Raw genomic sequence first — 19,578 nt, forward strand, 5'->3', positions numbered from 1 at the left:
GCATGTAGAGTTTTGCATTTCACAAGCTTTATGTTTTTGTATCAAGAGGCCAAGCTGAGTCAGACCGATGTTGGAACCTGTTTAATGGGGATAGAGGGGTGTTGAAGATCAGCTGTGGGGCCTGGGTTCTGGTCTGACCAGCATTTGCCACCTGTGAGACTTTGGAAAGTTCCTTACCTGCATTGAGATTCAGTTTCTTCATCCGAAAGTTGGGATGGTGCCGTCTCCCTCCTAGGGTGGGCATAACGTGTGGCTGGGTCAATTTATGTCCAGTGCTCAGAGCCTTCAGTATTCCGCACGACAGTAAAGCCTTACTGGTCAGGTTTTTCTCAGACGTCCTCTTAGGAACTCTGTTGAATAAGTTAGGCATTTTGGGTGTGGGTAGTAGATGAGGTGTTTTTCTTCAAAGGCGAAGCAGGGTACAGTCGGGGACCCTGCCAGGTGTGAAGCGGTCCTCAGCCCATGACCCTCCCAGAGTGTTTACAAGGGCTGCCACCTGAGCGAGGTGGGTGACTGGGTGGCCCCTTCACCACTGCCTGGGAATGGCACTTAAAGGATATGGACTGCAGGAGGTCAGAGGGCAAGTGCAGTCGTCTTGAAACATAGTACTTTGGGGTTTTTCTCCTAGTGAAATTCTTGGAGTTGAATGACCCAGTTAAGTGAGTTGGCAACTTTGTGTTCAGTCCTTTGGATTCTGTGTTTAACTCTTGATGGGTGAATATGTGGCTGGATCTCTACCCTTTCCTTCCAGGTTCCAGGTATGAAAACCATGTCAAGAGAGCCTTCCCTGTACCCATTATATGTTCTGTTCTCTGCTGAGTTTGGATCACCCTAAGCATCTGGAATCACTTCAGAGCCTTGGGTCACAAGGATGAAAATCCATCTTGCAATGTGTAACTCATCACTGCACGGCGGGGGCTGGCGGGCGTCTCCTCTGAGCAGAGGAATAAGTGCCCAGACCAGCATCCGGCTGCCTGGGCTGTGGGTCACCCTGCGTGGTGGAGCTGGGCCAGGGGCTGCATGTGTTACCTCTGAGAAATGCAGGCTCTGGGCCGGGTCTTGCTCTGATTAGCCATGACGTTGCACAGGCGGGGGTGCTTTCTGTCTCCAGTGAGTTCTGCCTGCTGGAAGCTTTTCTCTCAGAGGGAGATTTGCTAATGAGTTAGGTTTGAGGAAGGCTTTTAATTACTTAATGTGCAAAAGTATAATTTTGTCACTTTTTTAATTACTGTTTTTAACATCAGAAGTTTTTTTTCCCCAAGTAACCATTTTTAAGATCTTTTTTTATTTTTATTTTTATTTTTTTTTTTTAAAGATTTTATTTATTTGACAGAGAGAGAGACAGCCAGCGAGAGAGGGGACACAAGCAGGGGGAGTGGGAGAGGAAGAAGCAGGCTCCCAGCGGAAGAGCCTGATGTGGGGCTCGATCCCAGAACGCAAGGATCACGCCCTGAGCCGAAGGCAGACGCTTTATGACTGAGCCACCCAGGCGCCCCAAGATCTTTAACTACAAAAGTAATGATGCTCTTTGTAAACAACTAAAACTTTATGGAAATACATAGCTTTAATAAAAGTGAAAGCTTCCTATAATTCCTCTAGAGAGCTAACCATAGATAACAGTTAATGTGTGTGCCTTGAAATTTGTTTGTATAAATCATTTAAAAAAAATCAAAGTAGTTTCACATGACACTGTTTTGGTGACTTGCTTTTTTCCCCATTTAACACAGGCATTTTTCCGTATCAAAGCAGATAGATTCACCTCACTTTTTAAACAGCTTTGTTGAGGTATAATGTACATGCCATAAAATCCATCCATTGCGAGGGTACCCTCTCTGCCTCACTTTTTCACGGTGACTTCCACCAGATGATAATTTACATTTCACCCCTTGCCCCACTGATGGACATTTAGGTGGTTTCTAAGTCCTCCACGCTCGTAGCAATGCTGCAGTACACCTTTTTACACAGATTTTTGGGCATTTGTGTGACTGCAAATTAAGAAAATCCTAGGAGTGGAGTTTCTGGGTTATGGTGTATAAACAGTTAAAATCATAATAGATATTCCGAAAATACCCACTGCGACTTTCCAAGTCATCTGTGGGTCAATAGGGAAAAAACTACATCCATCTCCATCCTCTGTGAGATCAAGTGAAATTCCAAAATTTACGGCTGGGGAGTATGGGTCAGCAATGGAGGGATGACGCAGGGCGGGAGCAGGTTCACTGTGTCTCAGAGTTCCCCAGACCTGGAGGGTCCCCAGCTGCCCAGGGACACTGTCCTTCTAGGACAGCCCATTTATGCTTGGCGCCTCCGTCAGTGTGGAGGAAGAAGTTACACTGACAAGATCTCCCTCTTTAGGAATATTTGCAGGTCTCCCACTCCTCCTGTTCTTCAGACTTTGCATGCTGGAACCCCATTCATTCCCCCTCCAGCGTGTCCCCAGGTCCCAGAGGGCTCCGTTCACTGTGCCCCCCCGCCCTGGGACACCAACCAAATGTGCGCTCTCAACTGGGAGCTCTGGGGACAAGATCACAAATCTACTCCCCCACACATCCCCATTTACTTGTCCACCAGCAACTTCAGAGCCCCGTTTTCTAATATCCTCCCCCGATGTTTTCATCTTGGCTAATCTGGCAGAGAGTAATTATTAATATGCATTTTTAAAACCCACCTTATTGGGACTGCCTGTTTTCTTGTGTGTTTATCAGCCACTCATATTTCTTTCCATCAAACAGAGCCCCGTGGAGCGCCCGCGCAGTGACAGTGCCCCCTCAGCCCTGCTGAGGTCATCATTGTCGGCAGATGGCACCGCCGCCCTGTTTCAGGGGAAGCTGCGGTCCTGGGCGCCCCATGTTTAGAGAGCTAAGCATATTTGTTTGCTGGACAGTTTAGGTTTTTTTTTCTCATTTCTTTCTCAGCCTTTGGCAGAACCTCCATGTAGGAGGATTGAAGCTGGCCAGCTGTGACCCTTGGCTTCATCTGGTCCTTACCAAAAAATGTTCATGAGCACTTCAGCTGTGTACAAACCCAGATTGTCTCGTTCTTGCATCTAAGGCCAGATGTGGTGAGGGAGACCTTGACTGGCCCGTCCTCCCTGCCCTGTGGCCGGTGAGGAGGAAGAGAGGTTTTGGGTGGCTGTCCTTGGGCAGTCTTGCTGGCAGATTACTATGTCCAAAAGCAAAGAGCTAAGCAATTTTGTCCTGTTGCAGAACTAAGGGCTTGCAAGCGAAGCTTCTGGGAGAACCCGTTGTGCAAATTCACGGACCTTATTGAACTAAAAATAAATCCTGGACAGTACTCAATAAATATGTCTTAAGTGACAGGCTGAATGAATTCCTTTGTTCAACAAATGTTGTTTAGCTACCTGTTAAGAGCCAAGCACCTTCTCGATGCCAGGAATATGGGGATAAACAGAACCAAGTTCCTGGTCTTGCAGAGCTTACTTTCTAGGAGGAGAAAACAGATAGTAACCAAGGAAGCACATAAGAATTTCTGAGATGAGGGGCGCCTACGTGGCTCAGTGGGTTAAGCATCTGCCTTCGGCTGAGGGCATGATCGCAGGATCCTGGGATTGAGCTCTGCATAGGGCTCCCTGCTCAGCAAGGAGTCTGCTTCTCCCTCTCCCCCTCCCCGTCCTCCCCCACGCCTGTGTGTGTGCTCTCTCTCTCTCAAATAAAAATCTTAAAATTTCTCAGACAAGAGGGGTAATTGTGGAGAAGAAATAGAGGGGGGAAATGTGAGTGAGTGATGGAAGCAGGGCAGGATGTACACAGCTGGGGGTGCAGGGATCCAGAGACGCCTCCAAGGAGGCGAGCTGGGAGCTGCGACAAGAAGAGAAAGGAGTAGCCGCCGCTTGGCAAAGCGGGAGGAGAGTGTCCAGACAGGAAGTGCCGTGTGAGCCAGGGTGCTAAGGCAGGATGGAGCTTGGTGTGTGCAGTGTGTAGAGAGAAGGCCCCTGTGGCAGGAGGGAAGGAGGGGACGAGGCCGGAGAAGTGGGCAGAGCTATGTCACGTGGTTCCTTGGCCACGAGAAGGAGTCTGCGTTTTATTCTAGTTGCTGTGGGAAGGCATAGGAGGGTGTTGTGTTCGTTTTGTTGTTTTTAAAATTTTTATGGAGGTATCATTTACATAAAATGTACACATCTTCAGTGTAAAGATTGCCTCTTTTTTTTTTTTTTAAGATTTTATTTATTTATTTGACAGAGATAGAGACAGCCAGCGAGAGAGGGAACACAAGCAGGGGGAGTGGAGAGGAAGAAGCAGGCTCATAGCGGAGGAGCCTGATGTGGGGCTTGACCCATAATGCCGGGATCATGCCCTGAGCCGAAGGCAGACGCTTAACCGCTGTGCCACCCAGGCGCCCCTAAAGCTTGCCTCTTGACACAGTTATGTGTTTTGGGAGTTTTAAGTGGAGTGGCGGGTGACATCATTTTATTGACATTTTGAGACCTCCACCAGCAGCCGTGTGGAGGATGGATGCACAGATGGACAAGTAAATGAACGGAGAGTTGTGTCTTATTACATACAACAGTGTGACTCTGAGCGGGACACTTTGAGACAAAGAGCCGTTGCAGGTGGCCTCTGGAGGCTCTTCTCCGCAGGAGAAGGCTGAGCGGTGGGGCAGGTGTCCAGCGGCAACTCCGTAATCCCAGGCAGGCTCGCGCTGGCTGCTGCCGTGGCTTCTGCAGTTCCCTCGTGGCTTTCACGGTTCTTGCTGCTCAGACTAGGTGCTTGCCGAACGGAGTGAGCAACGCAGCCTGCTGTCTGCTCTTTGACTGGACGCAGCTGACCCAGCCTTCCCTCTGTCCAGGGTAAATGTCGGCCCTGTGATCAAAAGGGCAATGGTCGGGGCGCCTGGGTGGCACAGCGGTTAAGTGTCTGCCTTCGGCTCAGGGCGTGATCCCGGCGTTATGGGATCGAGCCCCACATCAGGCTCCTCCTCTATGAGCCTGCTTCTTCCTCTCCCACTCCCCCTGCTTGTGTTCCCTCTCTCGCTGGCTCTCTATCTCATAAATAAAAAAAAAAAAAAAAAAAAAAGGGCAATGGTCTTGGCCCAGGGGGTGTGATTTTTGAGGGTCACTAGAAAGGTCTCCCTTTAAAGATAGCTTTTCCGTCAACCTTCTTTGGCACTGAAATTCCACCTTTAAAATGTTTTGATTTTGGAAACAACAAGTGTTGGCGAGGATGTGGAGAGAGGGGAACCCTTGTGCACTGTTGGTGGGAATGCACACTGGTGCGGCCACTCTGGAAAACAGTATAGAGTTGCCTCAAACAGTTAAAAATAGAACTACCCTATGCTCCAGCAATTCCGCTTCTAGGCATTTACCCGAAGTATACAGAACACTAATGGAAAGGGACACATGCACCCCAGTGTTTATAGCAGCATTCTCTGCAGTAGCCAAATTATGGAAACAGCCCAAGTGTCCATTGGTTGATGAATGGATAAAGAAGATGTGGTATATACACACACACACACACACACACAGAGGAATATTATTCAGCCATAGAAATGAGTGAAATCTTGCCATTTGCAAGGACATGGATGGAGCCAGAGAATATTATGCTGAGCAAAATAAGTCAGTCAGAGAAAGACAAACACCATATGATTTCATTCATATGTGGAATTTAAGAAACAAACAACCAAAGGGAAAAAAAGAGGCAAACCAGGAAATAGACTCCTAACTATAGAAAACCATCTGCTGGTGACCAGAGGGGAGGGGGTGGGGGAGGGGTGAGGTGGGAGATGGGGATGAAGGAGGGCACTTGTCTGATGTTGTATGGAAGTGCTGAATCGCTACATCGTACCCCTGAAACTAATATGACATTCCGTTACCTAACTGGAATTTAAATAATAAAAACTTTTTAAAAATGCACCTACCATTTAAAAAAATAATAAAGTGTCTTGATTTTGAGTGTGTGAAGCCACCAGGGGCACTGTCCTGACAGGGGATGGTGGTAGTTTATTGATTTGCTTCCCAGGGTAACAGCGAGGGGAGCAGCGTGCAGGGCAGGCAGGTTAGGAAGGTGGGTTGGGGACCGAGAAAGACCCGCGGCCTGCCGCTCTCTGTCCTGGTAGACAGGCCCAAGCAGGGACTGGCACAAAGGCCAGGATGCCCGGAGTGGGCAGGAGTGCTGAATCCTGGGGTGCCCGTCAGCCTGCCCGCATGGGCAGCAGTTCCGACCTGCTCCTCCTTCCGGATCACTGTCTGGGGACAGGTGTCGTCTCATGGTGTTTCTTGAATATGTGCCGCGTCGGTTCTAGTCTTTTCCTGACTCCGAGTGATGAAGGAAGAAATCCTGTGCACCCAGAGTTGATTTCACGGTGGGTCTCCTCTCTCAGCCGAGAACAGCGCGAGGCAGAGCAGGCACCAGCCGTGTCCAGCCAGTGGTCCTCTGAGCCTTCACAGTCGGTCGTGGACCCCTGTCCTGCCGGTCCTGCAGCATTTCTGCACCCCCGTGCATCCTGCCCTGGGGGTGGCAAGTCTTGCCTGCCCCTAGGCCACTGCAGCCGAGGGCATGCCCGGCCGCCCTGCCTGGCTTGAGCCTGTCACTGCTCCTGTGCTCTCACCTCGCGGAGCCCCGGTGTTTGGGGAATTCTCAGAGCGACCAGCCTTTGGTGCGAGCTGATGGAGGCTGACAACCAGGGAACAGAGCACAGCCTGACCCGGCTTTGTTCCGGTCCCACCGGGAAGGCACAGGCCAGGAGGAGCTTTGGAACCAGAACGAAGGTGTAACAACCAGTGGGCTCGGTTGTGCTCAGAGGGTTGTGTGTTAGATAACTTCTCTTTAGTTTCCAAACTGGTTAAAGTGGTTTATCACAGAAAAGGGAAGAGAAAGACCGGAGGGTTGTGCAGGTACTCAGCTGTGTGCTCTTGCCCGCTGCTGCCGGGCTTCGTGCCTGAGGATCGCCACTCCCTCCAGCGGTCACAGCCCTGCTGCCTCCTGCTAAAGCGTGCCCAGTACTTGCTGAGTCCTCTAATGTGTTGTCTCATTCATACTCGTAGGACGCGGCTACTGGAATTCCTCCCATTCTCCAGAGGGGCAGAGTAAGGCCCAGAGAGGTTAAACAGCTTTCCCTGGCCCCACAGTAAGTGTTGCCGCGAGGTTTGGGACCAGAGGTTGCCCTGCATGCACTAAGCTTTTACCTCCTCTGACTTGAGTGTTCTTCCAGCGTGTTCTGCTCCCTTTGTTCTAGTCAGTAGTTTTAGTGCCTGCTTCTTCCAGGTACGGGGCCATGAATAAGACAAGGTCTCCGTCTGCTTCCTTGACTGGTGGGAGAGACGGACACATCCTCAGTATTGCATGTGAAGTGTCAGTCCAGAAGGGTGCGGAGTATTATGCGTAGGAGACCGGGGAGCCAGACGGAGGGGTGCTTGCTCTGCTGCAAAAGAGGCCGGCCGGTCTTCCAGCTGCCTGAGCTGGATCTGGAAGGATGCCTGAGAGTTACACGTGAGGGCCCTCCCAAGCCAAAGTCACCGTGTGAGTGACAGGACTGAGACGGAAGGTGCCAGGCCATGGGGAGGGCCCAGTGTGCCAACCCAGAAAGCCTGAATCGTGTTCCCTGAGGAAGGAGAGGTGGAGCACACACTGAAAGGCTTGACCGAGGGGCGTCCTGTGCAGTTCACTCCAGCTCTCGTGCGGGAGGGCTTGAGGGGGGAAGAAGACTAGAGTCAGGAGGCCCTGATCTTCTGCCCTTGGGGTACAGCCATACCAGAACTTTCATTGCCTTTGGACCAGGCTTCCTCAGGACGGCAGGGGAAATGTGGGCTTTGCAGTCAGAGAGACATGGACGCAGGTCTTGCTTATGCCATGTTTGGCCTCAAGGCAAAGCCTCTGGCCTTCCCTGTAAAATGAGAATGGTCCCTTACAGGGTTGCCATAAAGGTTAGAAATAATATTGTAAGGTACCTGTAATAAGTACCCAGTGATGGTGGCCACAGCTGCAGATGCTTTTCTCCCCACGGTAACTTTCTTAAAGAGATAGTTGAGGAAACTTAGACCCAGAAAAGTGCCTTGCTTAAAATAATAACATTTTTGATAAAGCAGGGACTAGATTTCAAGCTAATACCAGCCTGACTGCCTTTAGTTCCTTACTGTAAGAATCACTGGGCCCTTCATTTCTCCTTGAAAAGGGGTCCACCCTGAGCTTCACACTCTCTTCAGCTAGAACTTGGTCCTGTGGCCACCTCCAGCTGCAAGGGCCTCTGGGGTGTGGTCTGTCAGCTGTGCCGCTAAGTCCTAGGAGGGAAGAAGGTGGTGGGTGGGTTTGGGGGAGGCAGCCAGCTGTCTACCTCAGTGGCTTTCTGGAACCTTTTTCTGCCCTTAAGAAACTGGTACGTCTGGGCTTTTCCTACCACTAGCGGGCACTAAGCTGGTTTGGGGTGAGGCTTGATTGTTTATAATTCAGGGAAACTGCAGAAACATTTTCCTTGATTTCTGGTTCTGTCAGTGAGGGTGGATTTGCTCAGCCCCCCCCCCCTTCCCCCAGACCATTTCTGTCGTGGGCTTATCGAACCGGCAAGGCTTGGCTTGAGGTCTCTGCCAAGGCCAGCTGGAGGAAGAGGCTGGCTCAGGTGGCTTGATTTCATCCCAGACCCACTACTAACCACCTGATGACCTTGCACAGATCACTCCTTCCCCACCATTGTCTCCATTGTCTCCACTCCTTACACTGAGGACGTTGGACTTCTCTCGCACTGCACCTGGCATGGACCAAACAGCCCTCTTAAATTGTGTGGTTTAATCTCAAAACAGTTGTGCTTTTTTATGACTCAGTTTCTAAATAGGACGGCATGGTAATTGTTCCCCTTCCAACTCGTGTGGATTTGTTTGTTTTTAAGATCTTATTTTTTTTTAAGATTTTTATTTATTTATTTGACAGAGATAGAGACAGCCAGCAAGAGAGGGAACACAAGCAGGGGGAGTGGGAGAGGAAGAAGCAGGCTCATAGAGGAGGAGCCTGATGTGGGGCTCGATCCCACAACGCTGGGATCACGCCCTGAGCTGAAGGCAGACGCTTAACCGCTGTGCCACCCAGGCGCCCCTTAAGATCTTATTTTTAAGCAATCTCCAACACCCAACATGGGGCTCGAACTCACAGCCCCCAAGATCAAAAGTCTCATGCTCCACCGACTAAGCCAGCCAGGCGCCCCCATCAACCCCCCCCCCGTGTTTTTTTAACACTACCTCTTATGTCTTCCTCCCTGTGACACGAAAGGAAGCGCCTGTATGTAAAACTCAGCTGTCTTCTGTCACGCAGCAAGTCCGTGGGAGCGCCAGCAGGCGAGGCTCTGAAAGGGAGAGTGAAGTGGGGTACCTAGCCCCCACCCTGTAGATGCCGACTCGGAGAGTTGTGTGCAAAACCAAGCGACGGCTTTATGTGAGCCGTCAGTGACACGGCTGCTGGCGCGGGACAGACAGGTGGATAAATAAGCCATACCTGCTTTCTGTTGTGCGGCACGAACAGCGCAGAACTTTTAGACGAGTGAGCACTGTGCTTTGTGCCGTCTGGGGAGGCTGGCAGCCGAGAGCACGCGGGGCAGAGGTGCGGGTGGTGGTGAGCCCCGCGGGCACCTGGGCACCCGCCTGACCCAGTTAGTACACACTGCAGCCGTGAGGAGGCAGCCTCTCTGGGTTTGCTCCTGCTCCGTGCTGGCAGGGATGTGGGGAGCGGGCAGTCACGTGCATTGCAGCAGCCCCTGGAGAGTGGCGTGACGAAGTCGGCTGCACGTGTGTGACCTTTGACGCGGCGAGTCCACCACTAGGAGTGCACCCACATGGGCACAGATGGCACGCCGTGGGAGACCACAGAGCCTCTAACAACAGAGGTGCAGTAGGTGAAATCCGGGGAGGGGGGCGTTCAGTGAGAGCAGCGAGGGTCCAAAGCATGCAGAGTATGCGACCATCTGTCTCCGAGGAGACGTCTGTTCCTCTTTGGACTCACCTGGTGTGTCTCTGGAAGGCCACGCAAGATCTCGGTGACAGTGGTTGGCTCTGAGAAGGGAAGCAGGGCCTGGGGTTTCAGATGGAAGGGACACTTCACTGAGTGTGTTCGTACTCTTCAAAAAGAAATTTTTTTAATAAGAAAAAGAAAAGAAATGCTCTGTTAGTTTACTAGGAATGCCATACAAATAATCACGAACTTCTTGACTTAACACAAAAGAAATTCTCTCTCTTCTGGAAGCCCAAAGTCCAGAATCCAGCTGTTGGCAGGGCCACACTCTCTCCAGTGGGTCTGATGGTGGATCCTTCCCCATCTCTTCCTCTTCAGGGGTTCCCTGGCTTGTGGCTGCAAGGCTCCAGACTCTGCCTCTGTCTTTACAAGGCCTTCTCCTTCCCCTGTGCCTCCTGCTGATCAGAGGACCCTTGTAGTTAGATTTAGGGCTCACCTCATTAATCCAGGATGGTCTTGGCTCAAGTTCTTTAACTTAATCGCACCTGCAAAGACTCTTTTTCCAGATAGGGTCACATCCACAGGGATTGGGGGGTCAGGATCCGGACATATCTTTTTGGAGACCACCATTCAACCCACTACAATTGTGAGCCGGATTTATGGGGGAAAGCTGAGTCCTTTTAAGGACTTTAAAGTCCTTTTAAGACCCATCTTAAATATAATATTGGAAAAAAAGGGATTAAAAAGGATGTACCGTCCAAATGCTAACCAAAAGAATGCATTCTGAATTTTATATACCCTCCATATGGTCATCTCTTCCAAAAGATGTATTTTAATTCAAAAATGCGTAAGATTAGGAAAGAAGGGAGCAGCGTTTTCAGGCAAGTGAAATGATGTGCAGAGTAATGGATGGAAAGTTCGCTGAGGGCAAGGACCGGGCTGTAGTGTCCAATGCTGTGTCCCCAGTGCTGTTGATGCTCAAAGTAGCTGGAAGGAAGCGCAGGTGGGTGGCTGGGGCAGTTGGAGAGCCAGGGAGGCCTGTTAGGAGGCCGTCTCCGTAGCACAGGAAAGCATTCCTGAGGCCCGGACTAGTTTGGTGGTAAAAATGGGGAAAGGGACACGTCTAGAAGAGCAGTTGCAGAGTTGGCAGAGGAGATCGAAAGTTGAGTGGGGGAGGAAAGTAAGGAGCCCCAGAAGAGAGGATGTTTCCATTCTGTGAAGCAATGGTGGGGCCAGGCAGGACTGGGGGGGTGAGGGCTGGGAGAGGAGGAGGCTGGAGAGCCGCAGCCTAGAAGCTGGGAAGAAGGGGAGCCTGGGGAAGGAAGGACGGAACTATGGGGAGACACAAGAGAGACACAAGAGAGACACAAAGGAGCACTCAGAGCACGAGGCAGTCAGCCCCGGGGGGACAGCAGGGTTGGGGAATCCTGGGACCCTCCTAGCATTTGGGCCCCCGTGGAGAGGTTGCCGATGGCAGACTCAAAGTCACACACTTCTTAGAGACCCAGAGACCAAGAGAGGTTGCTCAGCGCCGGGCCTCGGGAGAGTAGATACTGAGAGGAGGGATGGGAAGGCAGGGTCCAGGTCAGGGACCACTGAGCGCAGGTCACGTTCCTGAGCATGTGTTCTATGCTGGCCTCCTCGCCTGTTTCTTCTCATTCCATCCTGACGCCAACCTGGCAGCGCCCCTCCCTTCCCCCCCCCACCCCCCGAAGTCAGTTGGCTAGATAGTAGCAGAGACGGGACTCAAAGCCGTATCTGTCTAGCTCTTGGCCACTACGGCTTTTCACGGGTGATGGGGCCCTGTGCCTGTCTTCAGGACACGTGCATAAGCACAGAGCAGCTGCTAAGGAGCCCAGCACGGCCTGGCGGTGGTGGTGCACAGCATCATTCAAGGAGTGGAGTGGGGCCTCTGTGCCGGGCGTCAGGGACCGCTGAGTGCTGCACACCCCGACAACCTCTCCCTGGCCCCACTCTCCATCCCCCACGCCGCTCCTTTTCCTACTACGGGCTCTTTCAGGCCGGCAGCCTGCGAGTCCGGTCTGGTGTCCCTGCCGTCCTGCCTTCAGGGTCTGCACCTACACTTGAGTTGGGCCCTGTGCCCCAGCCTTCGGCCTCAGGCCATGTGCTGGCTATGTTAGAGAGGGTGGATTGCACTTGGCTTTGGCCTCGGGCTCCATCTGCGTTCCCTGCCTCCTGCGGAAGCGAAGATCAGCTGTCCTAGAGCTGGGCCTGAGCCGCTCTCTACGTGGCTTCCAGGGAGCCGCTGCCAGGCTCCGGCGGGAACAGACTTGTTTCCATGGGACTGGGTGCCTGGCTCACTGTCCGTGAGGGACTCAGGGTCAGCTCCTTATTTCTTGTGCACAGATGTCTCGAGCCTTCCAGTTTACCGCACCCCTCCCCCCCCCCCGACACACCAAAACAAAACCAGAAATGAGTGGAAGTGTGCCGGTCCTCACCTCTGGAGGCATCCCGGAGGCCACATCCACCTTGTCAGCAGATCCTGTCAGCTCACCGCTGAAAGTACAGCCAGGCTCCCACCTCTTCTCCCTCACCCTCTCGTGCCACCACCAGGGCCGGGCACCCACTCACCCAGGCTTACTATGGTGGCCTGATCTGCCTCCCTGACCCCACCATGGTGCCCTCAGGCCACTCTCCGCACAGCAGCTGTGGGCCACAGCCCCTGCCCCGTGGCTGCCCCCAGGTCTCCCTGGCCACAGGCCCACATTCTTGCGGTTCAGGCCCAGCCCTCCGCCCGAGGGCTCTTCCCCAGAAGCCTGTGACTGTCCCCTCCTTTCCTTCAGGTCTTGGCTGACCTTCCAGACCTCCTGATCAGCAAACCCGCTTCCCAGACCTCTCTCCTTTCCCGCTTTAGTGTCACAGTTGCCATCTTCACACTCTCCATGTATTCTCTCCCCACCCGGAGAATGCAGGGAAGGCAGGGATTTTGTCTATCTTGTCGCCTGAACGCGGCCTGTCACACCACAGGCCCCTCAGTACAGCACGACTGGTGAACAAAGTTTCCTGAGTTTTCCTGCCATGTTAGATCTAGAGGAGCTCTTTTAGTGTTTCTTCTGCGTTTAATTAAAAAATACAAAGATTTTAGGCGCTGAAATATCCTAGGGAGAGGGGATGCCAGGTGGAGAGGAAGAAGGCAGGAGTCACACTCCTCTGTTGAAGGAGAACTTGAAGGCGTTCGCAGTGCCGTCTGAGGTGCTCCTGTGTGAGACCATGCTCCGAGCACGGACCGGCACACGCACACATCCTTCTCCCTTCTTGTCCCAGAGCCCCCTGTGACCCACACCGCATCCCCAAGTCCCACTTTGCTGTCCTAGCACAGGTCTCTGACACAGGTTGTCTTTTGTTTTTAGTTCTTTAAAAGCAGTGTGAAAATAGAAGAACGTTTTAAACCATTCAGAATGATATAGAAGGCCTGCTCCCCTGGACCCTACCTAATTCCTTTCATCAAAGGCAGCCATTGTTAATAATAGTCATGTATCCTGCTAGGGAAAAAACACGCGCATAACACCAACATAAATATTTATCCTTTAACAATGGATATGAACCAAAAAAGTGGATATGAACAGAATCATGGGAGGCATATTATTCTGCAATTTATTAATATAATAGTCCATGCCGATGACCTTGTTGTTTCCAGTGACAGCCTAACATTGCATCGTACCGTGACGGGGATCCCCGACCCCACACTGACAGACATTGGTTTCTCTCTGGATTTTCGTTAGGGCGGTATTACAGTGAAGAGCGCTGTACAGCTTGGCCCATGTTGCAATAATGCGTGTAGAAGACACACGTGGCAGTGCCTTGCAGGTTAAAGGCACCTGGGCACTGAAAATTCTGATCGATATTGCCAGATGGACCTCCGAATGGCTGTACTCACTCATGATTTACAGCATGTTTTCCTCCCAACTTTTTATTTCAAAAAAATGTTAAACCTACAGAAAAGTCTAACTAGTTATTTAATGAGTACTCAAATACCCTTCATCTAGGTTCTCCGATTACTGTACTGCCACATTGTTAGTGTGCTAGGGCTGCCATAAAGTACAGGCTGGGTGGCTGCAACACCAGAGCTGGCTTCTCTCACGGGTCTGGAGGCGGGAAGTCCAGGTCCAGGTGTGGGCGGGTTGGACTCTTCCAGGTCTTTCTCCCTCGGTTTGCAGACGGCACCTTCTCCCTGGGGTCCTCACGTGGTCGCCCCTCCGTCTGTGTGGGTCCTAATCTCTTCTAAGGACACCAGTTGTGTTGGATTAGGACCCACCCATATGACCTCATTTTACCTTAATTACCTCTTTTAAGACTTTGTCTCCAACTACAGCCACCTTCTGAGGTCCTGGGCGTCAGGACCTCAACATGGGAATTGGGGTAGTAGAGACATGATTTGGCCCATAACACATTTGCTTCTCTTTCTGTGTTATAGATCACATTAATACAAATGATAAGTGTATTATATAATAGCTGATACTGTATTTATTACTTCTAATGTATTAGATCATTTATCATATAGTTACTTTATGTAATTGTAATATATTGTGGGTGATTTTTTCCCTAAACCAATTGCAGGTGAACTGCAGCCATTCTGATACTTCAGCGTGGGTCTCTGTGGAGTGACAGCGTTCTCCTCAGGTTGTGTTTATTTTATGCGGATGGGGACAGATTCCCCTGAGGTTGAAGCACAAATGCGCATGACGTGGCTCGGGTCCTAACGGGGGCTTTCCCTCCAGATGGTGTTGTCCTGGCCCAGTTTCCTGTGCACCTCCTTTCCGAGTGCCCGGTGAGACTGCGTACTTGTGGGGAGGAGGCCTCCTGCCTTTGAGAACCATTTGGGCGAGCAGAACCTCTTGGCCCCACGTCCAGACCCTTGGACGTTGTTGATACTTTGGATCTGTGATGCATCCACAGAATGACAGGCGTCCTGACAGTTCCTCCTGCTTTTTGGTCTGTCGAAGTATCTCTCTGAACACAAGACCTGTTTTGTTTCTGCGTGCAGACAGTCCTCGCTGTGCAAACTGCAGACGGCTTGTATTCATTTAGAGAAGTAGGGTCCTTCGATCTGGGCACCGAGGTCTTCCTCCCTTTCTCCTCCTCCTCCTCCTGCACCCTCGTTGGCAGCTCGGGGCTCTGCCGGAAGTGAGTTCTCGCCTCCTGCCTGTAAGAACGAGGCACGTTCTGTGGGCTTGCATTGGTGCATCTCTTCCTTGGTACTTTCGTGAGGAGCGGCAGCACTTTTCAGGGCTGGTTTTCGTGGGTAGACGTGTGGAGACAGTCTGCGTGGGCTTGTGTCTGCAGACCCAAGGTGAGGATGTCAGTCTGGGTGGTCCACACCATCTGAGGTTGGCCTGTGGCTGAAGGAGCACCCCACCCCCACTGGCTGTTCTGTGGCGGGGTGCACCCCTGCCTGGTGCTGAGGCTCAGCCAGCACTTTCTCCAGCCCCAGAAACCCGCCATCTACACAATTCAGAGCCATTTGTCTAAAACACAATTCCGACCATGTCTTTGACTCTGCCTAGCACTCTGTCCCAACTTTCCCTTCCCTACAGGGTTCATTCCAGACTCCTTAGCCTGGCATTCAAGACGCTCCATCACATGGCTCCTGCTCAGTCTGTCAGTCGTGTTATGTCCCTGTGAGCTGGTGGTGTGTGCTCTGTCCCCTCCTCCCAGTGCAGCCTCTCCTGACCAGTGTCCTTCCAGGCAGCCAGGGCTGGTCCTCCTTTGCTTGTGACCTCACCCCGCCTCAGACATACCTGTCCTCTGGCACTTGCCTCACCAGATGGATACGTGCCTGCCCTCCTGCTGGACACCTGCCTTTGCCTTTGTCTCCTCGGTGCCAGGCTCGGAGCGGGCACCCAGTGAGTCTTTGGCCAGAGCGGATGGGGGGCCGAATGGTTCTGTCATTGGGTGTGGAGCAAATCCTGGAGCTGGAAATAGCCGCGGTCCACCTGGTGGTCTCCAGGCCCTCTCTGAGAGGACCTCGGCACAGAGGAGAAGAAAAGCCAGTTTTCCACATGCTGTGAGGCATCGTTCTTCCCAAGCGTCCGGTTCTGAAGAGGCTGAACTGGTCACCAGCAGCGCAGGGCCTCTGTGACCTTCACAGCTTAGTGTATGTTGTCACATGTTAAACGAGCAAGGACCTTAACTTAGAGTGTCAACCCCGAGTGCGCTGATAACCCTCCTTGTGTGCATTTTGCCTTGTTGTCACTGTGGCAAGTTGCTGAATGTGTGTGTTTTCTTCCAGTCAAGCGCTTCAGAGAACCAAAGCACGAGAGACGGCCGTGGAGGATATGGTGCGTATGTATCTCTTGACACCTTCCTAGAATGCCGTGGACTCTCTGGGGTTTGTTGTGGGGGGTGGGGCAGTGTGAGCGATTCTGCATCACATGAGGTGTCGGACTCGCCTAGTTGAATTAATCATCAGGAACTACCTCTAATACGAAAGACTTCTGTTCCCCTAGAGAACGTGGAGCGCTGCCTTTACTCGGTCATCACACAGCCGCCCCGTTTTAGGAAACGGCGCTGCAAGCTCCTTTAATTATGTGCCTTGTTGTCAGGTTGTGAGAAATCCTTGCGCTGCGGTCTGTATGTGTATGCAGAACATTCTCTAAATCTGGGGATGAGTCCGATGTACCATGTAAATGCTCCTCTCCCCAAAACTCGTCTGCCCTGGTCCTAGGGTGACCCCGTGGTGGCAGTTCCTCCTTCGTAAAAGGGTGGTAGAACTTCAGACACCGCCTTCAAAGACTGAACTGCAGAAAAAAGGAGACAGCCAGCCCTTCAGGACAACATCACGTCCACAAGAGGCGGACGCTCCTGGCTGCCTGAGGCTTGCCGCTGTGCTAACGAAGCAGCCATTTTCCCCTCCAGAGGAGACTTCCCGTGACAGGCCCGTTACGGCACTTTGAGCATGTGCTTGAGTGATCTTCAGTGCGTTATTTGTGAATGTTGATCAGTCTTATTTTTATTTTCCCCAATCGGTTTCTCTTGAATCTGGGTGGCTAGCTTGGGCCGGGGGACCCGGGGTCTGGGATTGCGGCACACTGTGGGGCACACGTTGCTCTTTGGGGACTTCTACTTTGCCATTATTTTAGGAAATGATTTTCAGGTTTCAGTCCTAGGGTTGGTCTGGATAATCTCTAAGGTCCGTTTGGTCCTGAGACCCCGTGGCTGCTGTCCCGTGCCCGTGTGCCCCTTCATCACCTCCTTCAGTGGCCCGGCCCAAGCCTGGATGCCCAGCCTGGGAGGCCAAGAGAGATGGCCCCAATCCAGAGGTCCCTCAGCCACAGACCACCAGTGGTCTCCAGGTGTTTGTGGCGGAGGAGAAACTAAAGGCCCCCCTCTGGACAGGGCAGCAGGGTATCCCCATACTTAGTACCCTTGTTTTTCTCCTTTTTGAAACTGCCATCTGCAGCCCACAGGCCCAGTGCGGCCTCCTGTCCATGTTCATAACCGAAGTGTTACAGGAATGGTGGGCTCTGCGGCCGCTTTCACACGCAGTGGCAGGATGACCGGTTGCTGCAGGGCCGAAGATATTTACTCTCTGACCCTTTACACCCCGCTGTAGTCCAGTGCTTAAGTGGCAGCAGCCGGAAGTCTCTGGGGCTTCAGCTGCAGGGCTGGGTCTGTGTGTCTTGTTAGTCTCGCACAGACGGCCTTTAGCTCGGAGGGACGTTGAGCGGGAGCTCTTCAAACTAGAGGTGCCTTGGACTTCATCAAAAGCTCTGACCCAGCATTTCATTTTGAAGTGACAAAAAGTGAAAAAGTAAACACACCTAGTTTAAATACGTGCTTAATGTGTTTAAATATGTGTTCTAAATCAGTGGCCTCTTAGGGAGTTCAGATGCAGTGTTACTGAAGGTTTTCAAAGGTCACTGAGACGCCGAGCCTGAGTTAGTACCAATGCCCCCAGAAAGAGGCGACCAGTAAAGGGAAGGTTGAGAGCTCCCCAGTGGCTTTCGTCCTGTTTCAGGCTTCTCATTTTCCCCAAATTGGGTGTAACCCTCCTGTCAGGATGGTAACAAGTGCTGATCCTATTTTGTACAGGTTTTTAGACACTTCCAAACAAGCCATAGGAATGCTGTTCATCCACTTTGCAAATGTGTACCTAGCAGATCTCACCGAAGAGGACCCTTGTTCACTGTAAGTGGCCCATATTTGAGGACAAACATCACCCATCCCTCCACTGGAAATGTAGACTGGCCTTGCTTTCTGCCACCAGCCATGTTCCCTCTAGCCTGCGGAGGGGGGAGCCCCCGCTTTTGTGCTCTGTTCTCCCCTGAGAGACCGTCCTCTCTGTGCTGCCTGTGGGTTCAAATACACAGCTGTCAGCTGGCTATTAGGGCTTTCCCTGCTGAGAGTTGGCCTGTGCGTTGGCTCTCTGCTCATCCAAGCTCTAGCCCTTGGTGTTCTAGTGACCCTTATGTCTCCCGGCAGGGAGCGGCCCCTGGTGGGGCAGCATGGTGCCCTGAAGGAGTATCTCTGCTAGAACAGGACACACGGGGGGCTTCTCTGTGGTGCCAGCCACTCAGAGTCAAAGCCATTGTTGACCATCATTGACCTCTTTGACCTGAAGACCATGGGTGGTTCCAGCTCATCACTGCAGTGTGCCTTCCACACAGCCCCCCACCCTGTGCAATCTGACCGAAACCCCAAATGGAGCCTCTCTTAGCAGATGGAGCGGAAAAAGAGGCTCACCTGCCCTATCCCGGCTCCATCTCCTACCTTCTTGGCTCAGACTTGTTGCTCCAGTCATGCTGTGCTAGGGTCCTTCAACCGCACCAGCTGTCTCCTGCTTCTGTGCCTTTGCTCACGCTGCCTCTGCCTGGAACACCCCCACCACTGTCCTGCCCTGCCTTTGAGAGAGCAGGGCGGGGGGCTGGTGAGTCCCTTGCCAAGCGGTTTCGCGTATATTTGAGATCATGTGGACTGGAAGATTCTTTTAAGCCTCCTTTTTTGGTGACTGTGCAGATTTAGTCCAGGCCCAGATTGAAGAAGGAAGTTATGAAGTCTCCCTGCCCAGAGTCTTTCTCTAAGACTTAGAAAGGTTATGATCTGTTTGGATATTTGGGTATAGTCCCAAAGTGGGGGACTGGAAAGGTGATCCTCCCGTAGGGGAGATGGTTAGGAGATGGTTGTCCATCCAGCTCTTGAGCCCCCAGCAGGCTGCAGTCATCCTCCAGTGAATCATCTTGCTGTCGTTGGCCGGGATAGATTAAGAGGCAGTGACTGGTGCCAGAGGCAGTAACCAGTGCCAGAGGCAGTAACCTCACTCCCGGTGCAGCCTTGGCCGCATGGCTCTCCCCTGCAGCACCTCCCTTGCCCGTCTGCAAAAAAGATGATACAGCTTTAAGAAGGACATTGACAAACAGATCACAGCCAGGATGGAGAAGGTGCTGTTGACAGATCTCAAGTGCTCAGCCTAGAGGAGAAAGGGCCCAAGGTGGAACTTGGTATAGTGAAGGCATTTGACTGAGAGGCCAGACTGAGCCCCACTTTGCTCCCCTGTCCTGTGTGTCCCACCAGATCCCCAGGATTCCTGTGACGGTTCCAGGAGTTGTTGAGTATAAGCAGTGGAAACTATAGGGTCACTTCTCGGTGAGGGAGTTAACAGTTCAGTTGGAGGATGTTGTTGTTACAACTTAGGAAAGGTGTGAGAGCCCCAGCAGTGGGCAGGAGAGCAGGC

General features: G+C 52.1%; 1 protein-coding gene and 1 long non-coding RNA gene across 2 annotated transcripts in view; one reads left to right on the forward strand and one right to left on the reverse strand.

Annotated features, from left to right (window-relative positions):
- The window catches only part of STIMATE (STIM activating enhancer), a 52,852-nt gene that overhangs the window by 18,787 nt on the left and 14,487 nt on the right, over positions 1-19,578 (forward strand). The window contains exons 2-3 of the mRNA XM_045807338.2: positions 16,138-16,186; positions 17,940-18,035. Of these exons, the coding sequence (XP_045663294.1) occupies positions 16,138-16,186; positions 17,940-18,035 (145 nt within the window). The remainder of the gene's footprint in view (positions 1-16,137; positions 16,187-17,939; positions 18,036-19,578) is intronic.
- LOC148108936 (uncharacterized) lies at positions 9,182-12,487 on the reverse strand. The gene is made up of 3 exons (XR_015726669.1): positions 12,347-12,487; positions 9,939-10,053; positions 9,182-9,285 (listed from the first exon to the last, which is right to left on the reverse strand). It is a non-coding gene; the product is annotated as an uncharacterized LOC148108936 (long non-coding RNA).

The sequence above is a fragment of the Ursus americanus genome, chromosome 14 (genome assembly GCF_024610735.1).
Source record: "Ursus americanus isolate L20-20 chromosome 14, mUrsAme1.1.p, whole genome shotgun sequence".
NCBI classification, from domain to species: Eukaryota; Metazoa; Chordata; class Mammalia; order Carnivora; family Ursidae; genus Ursus; species Ursus americanus.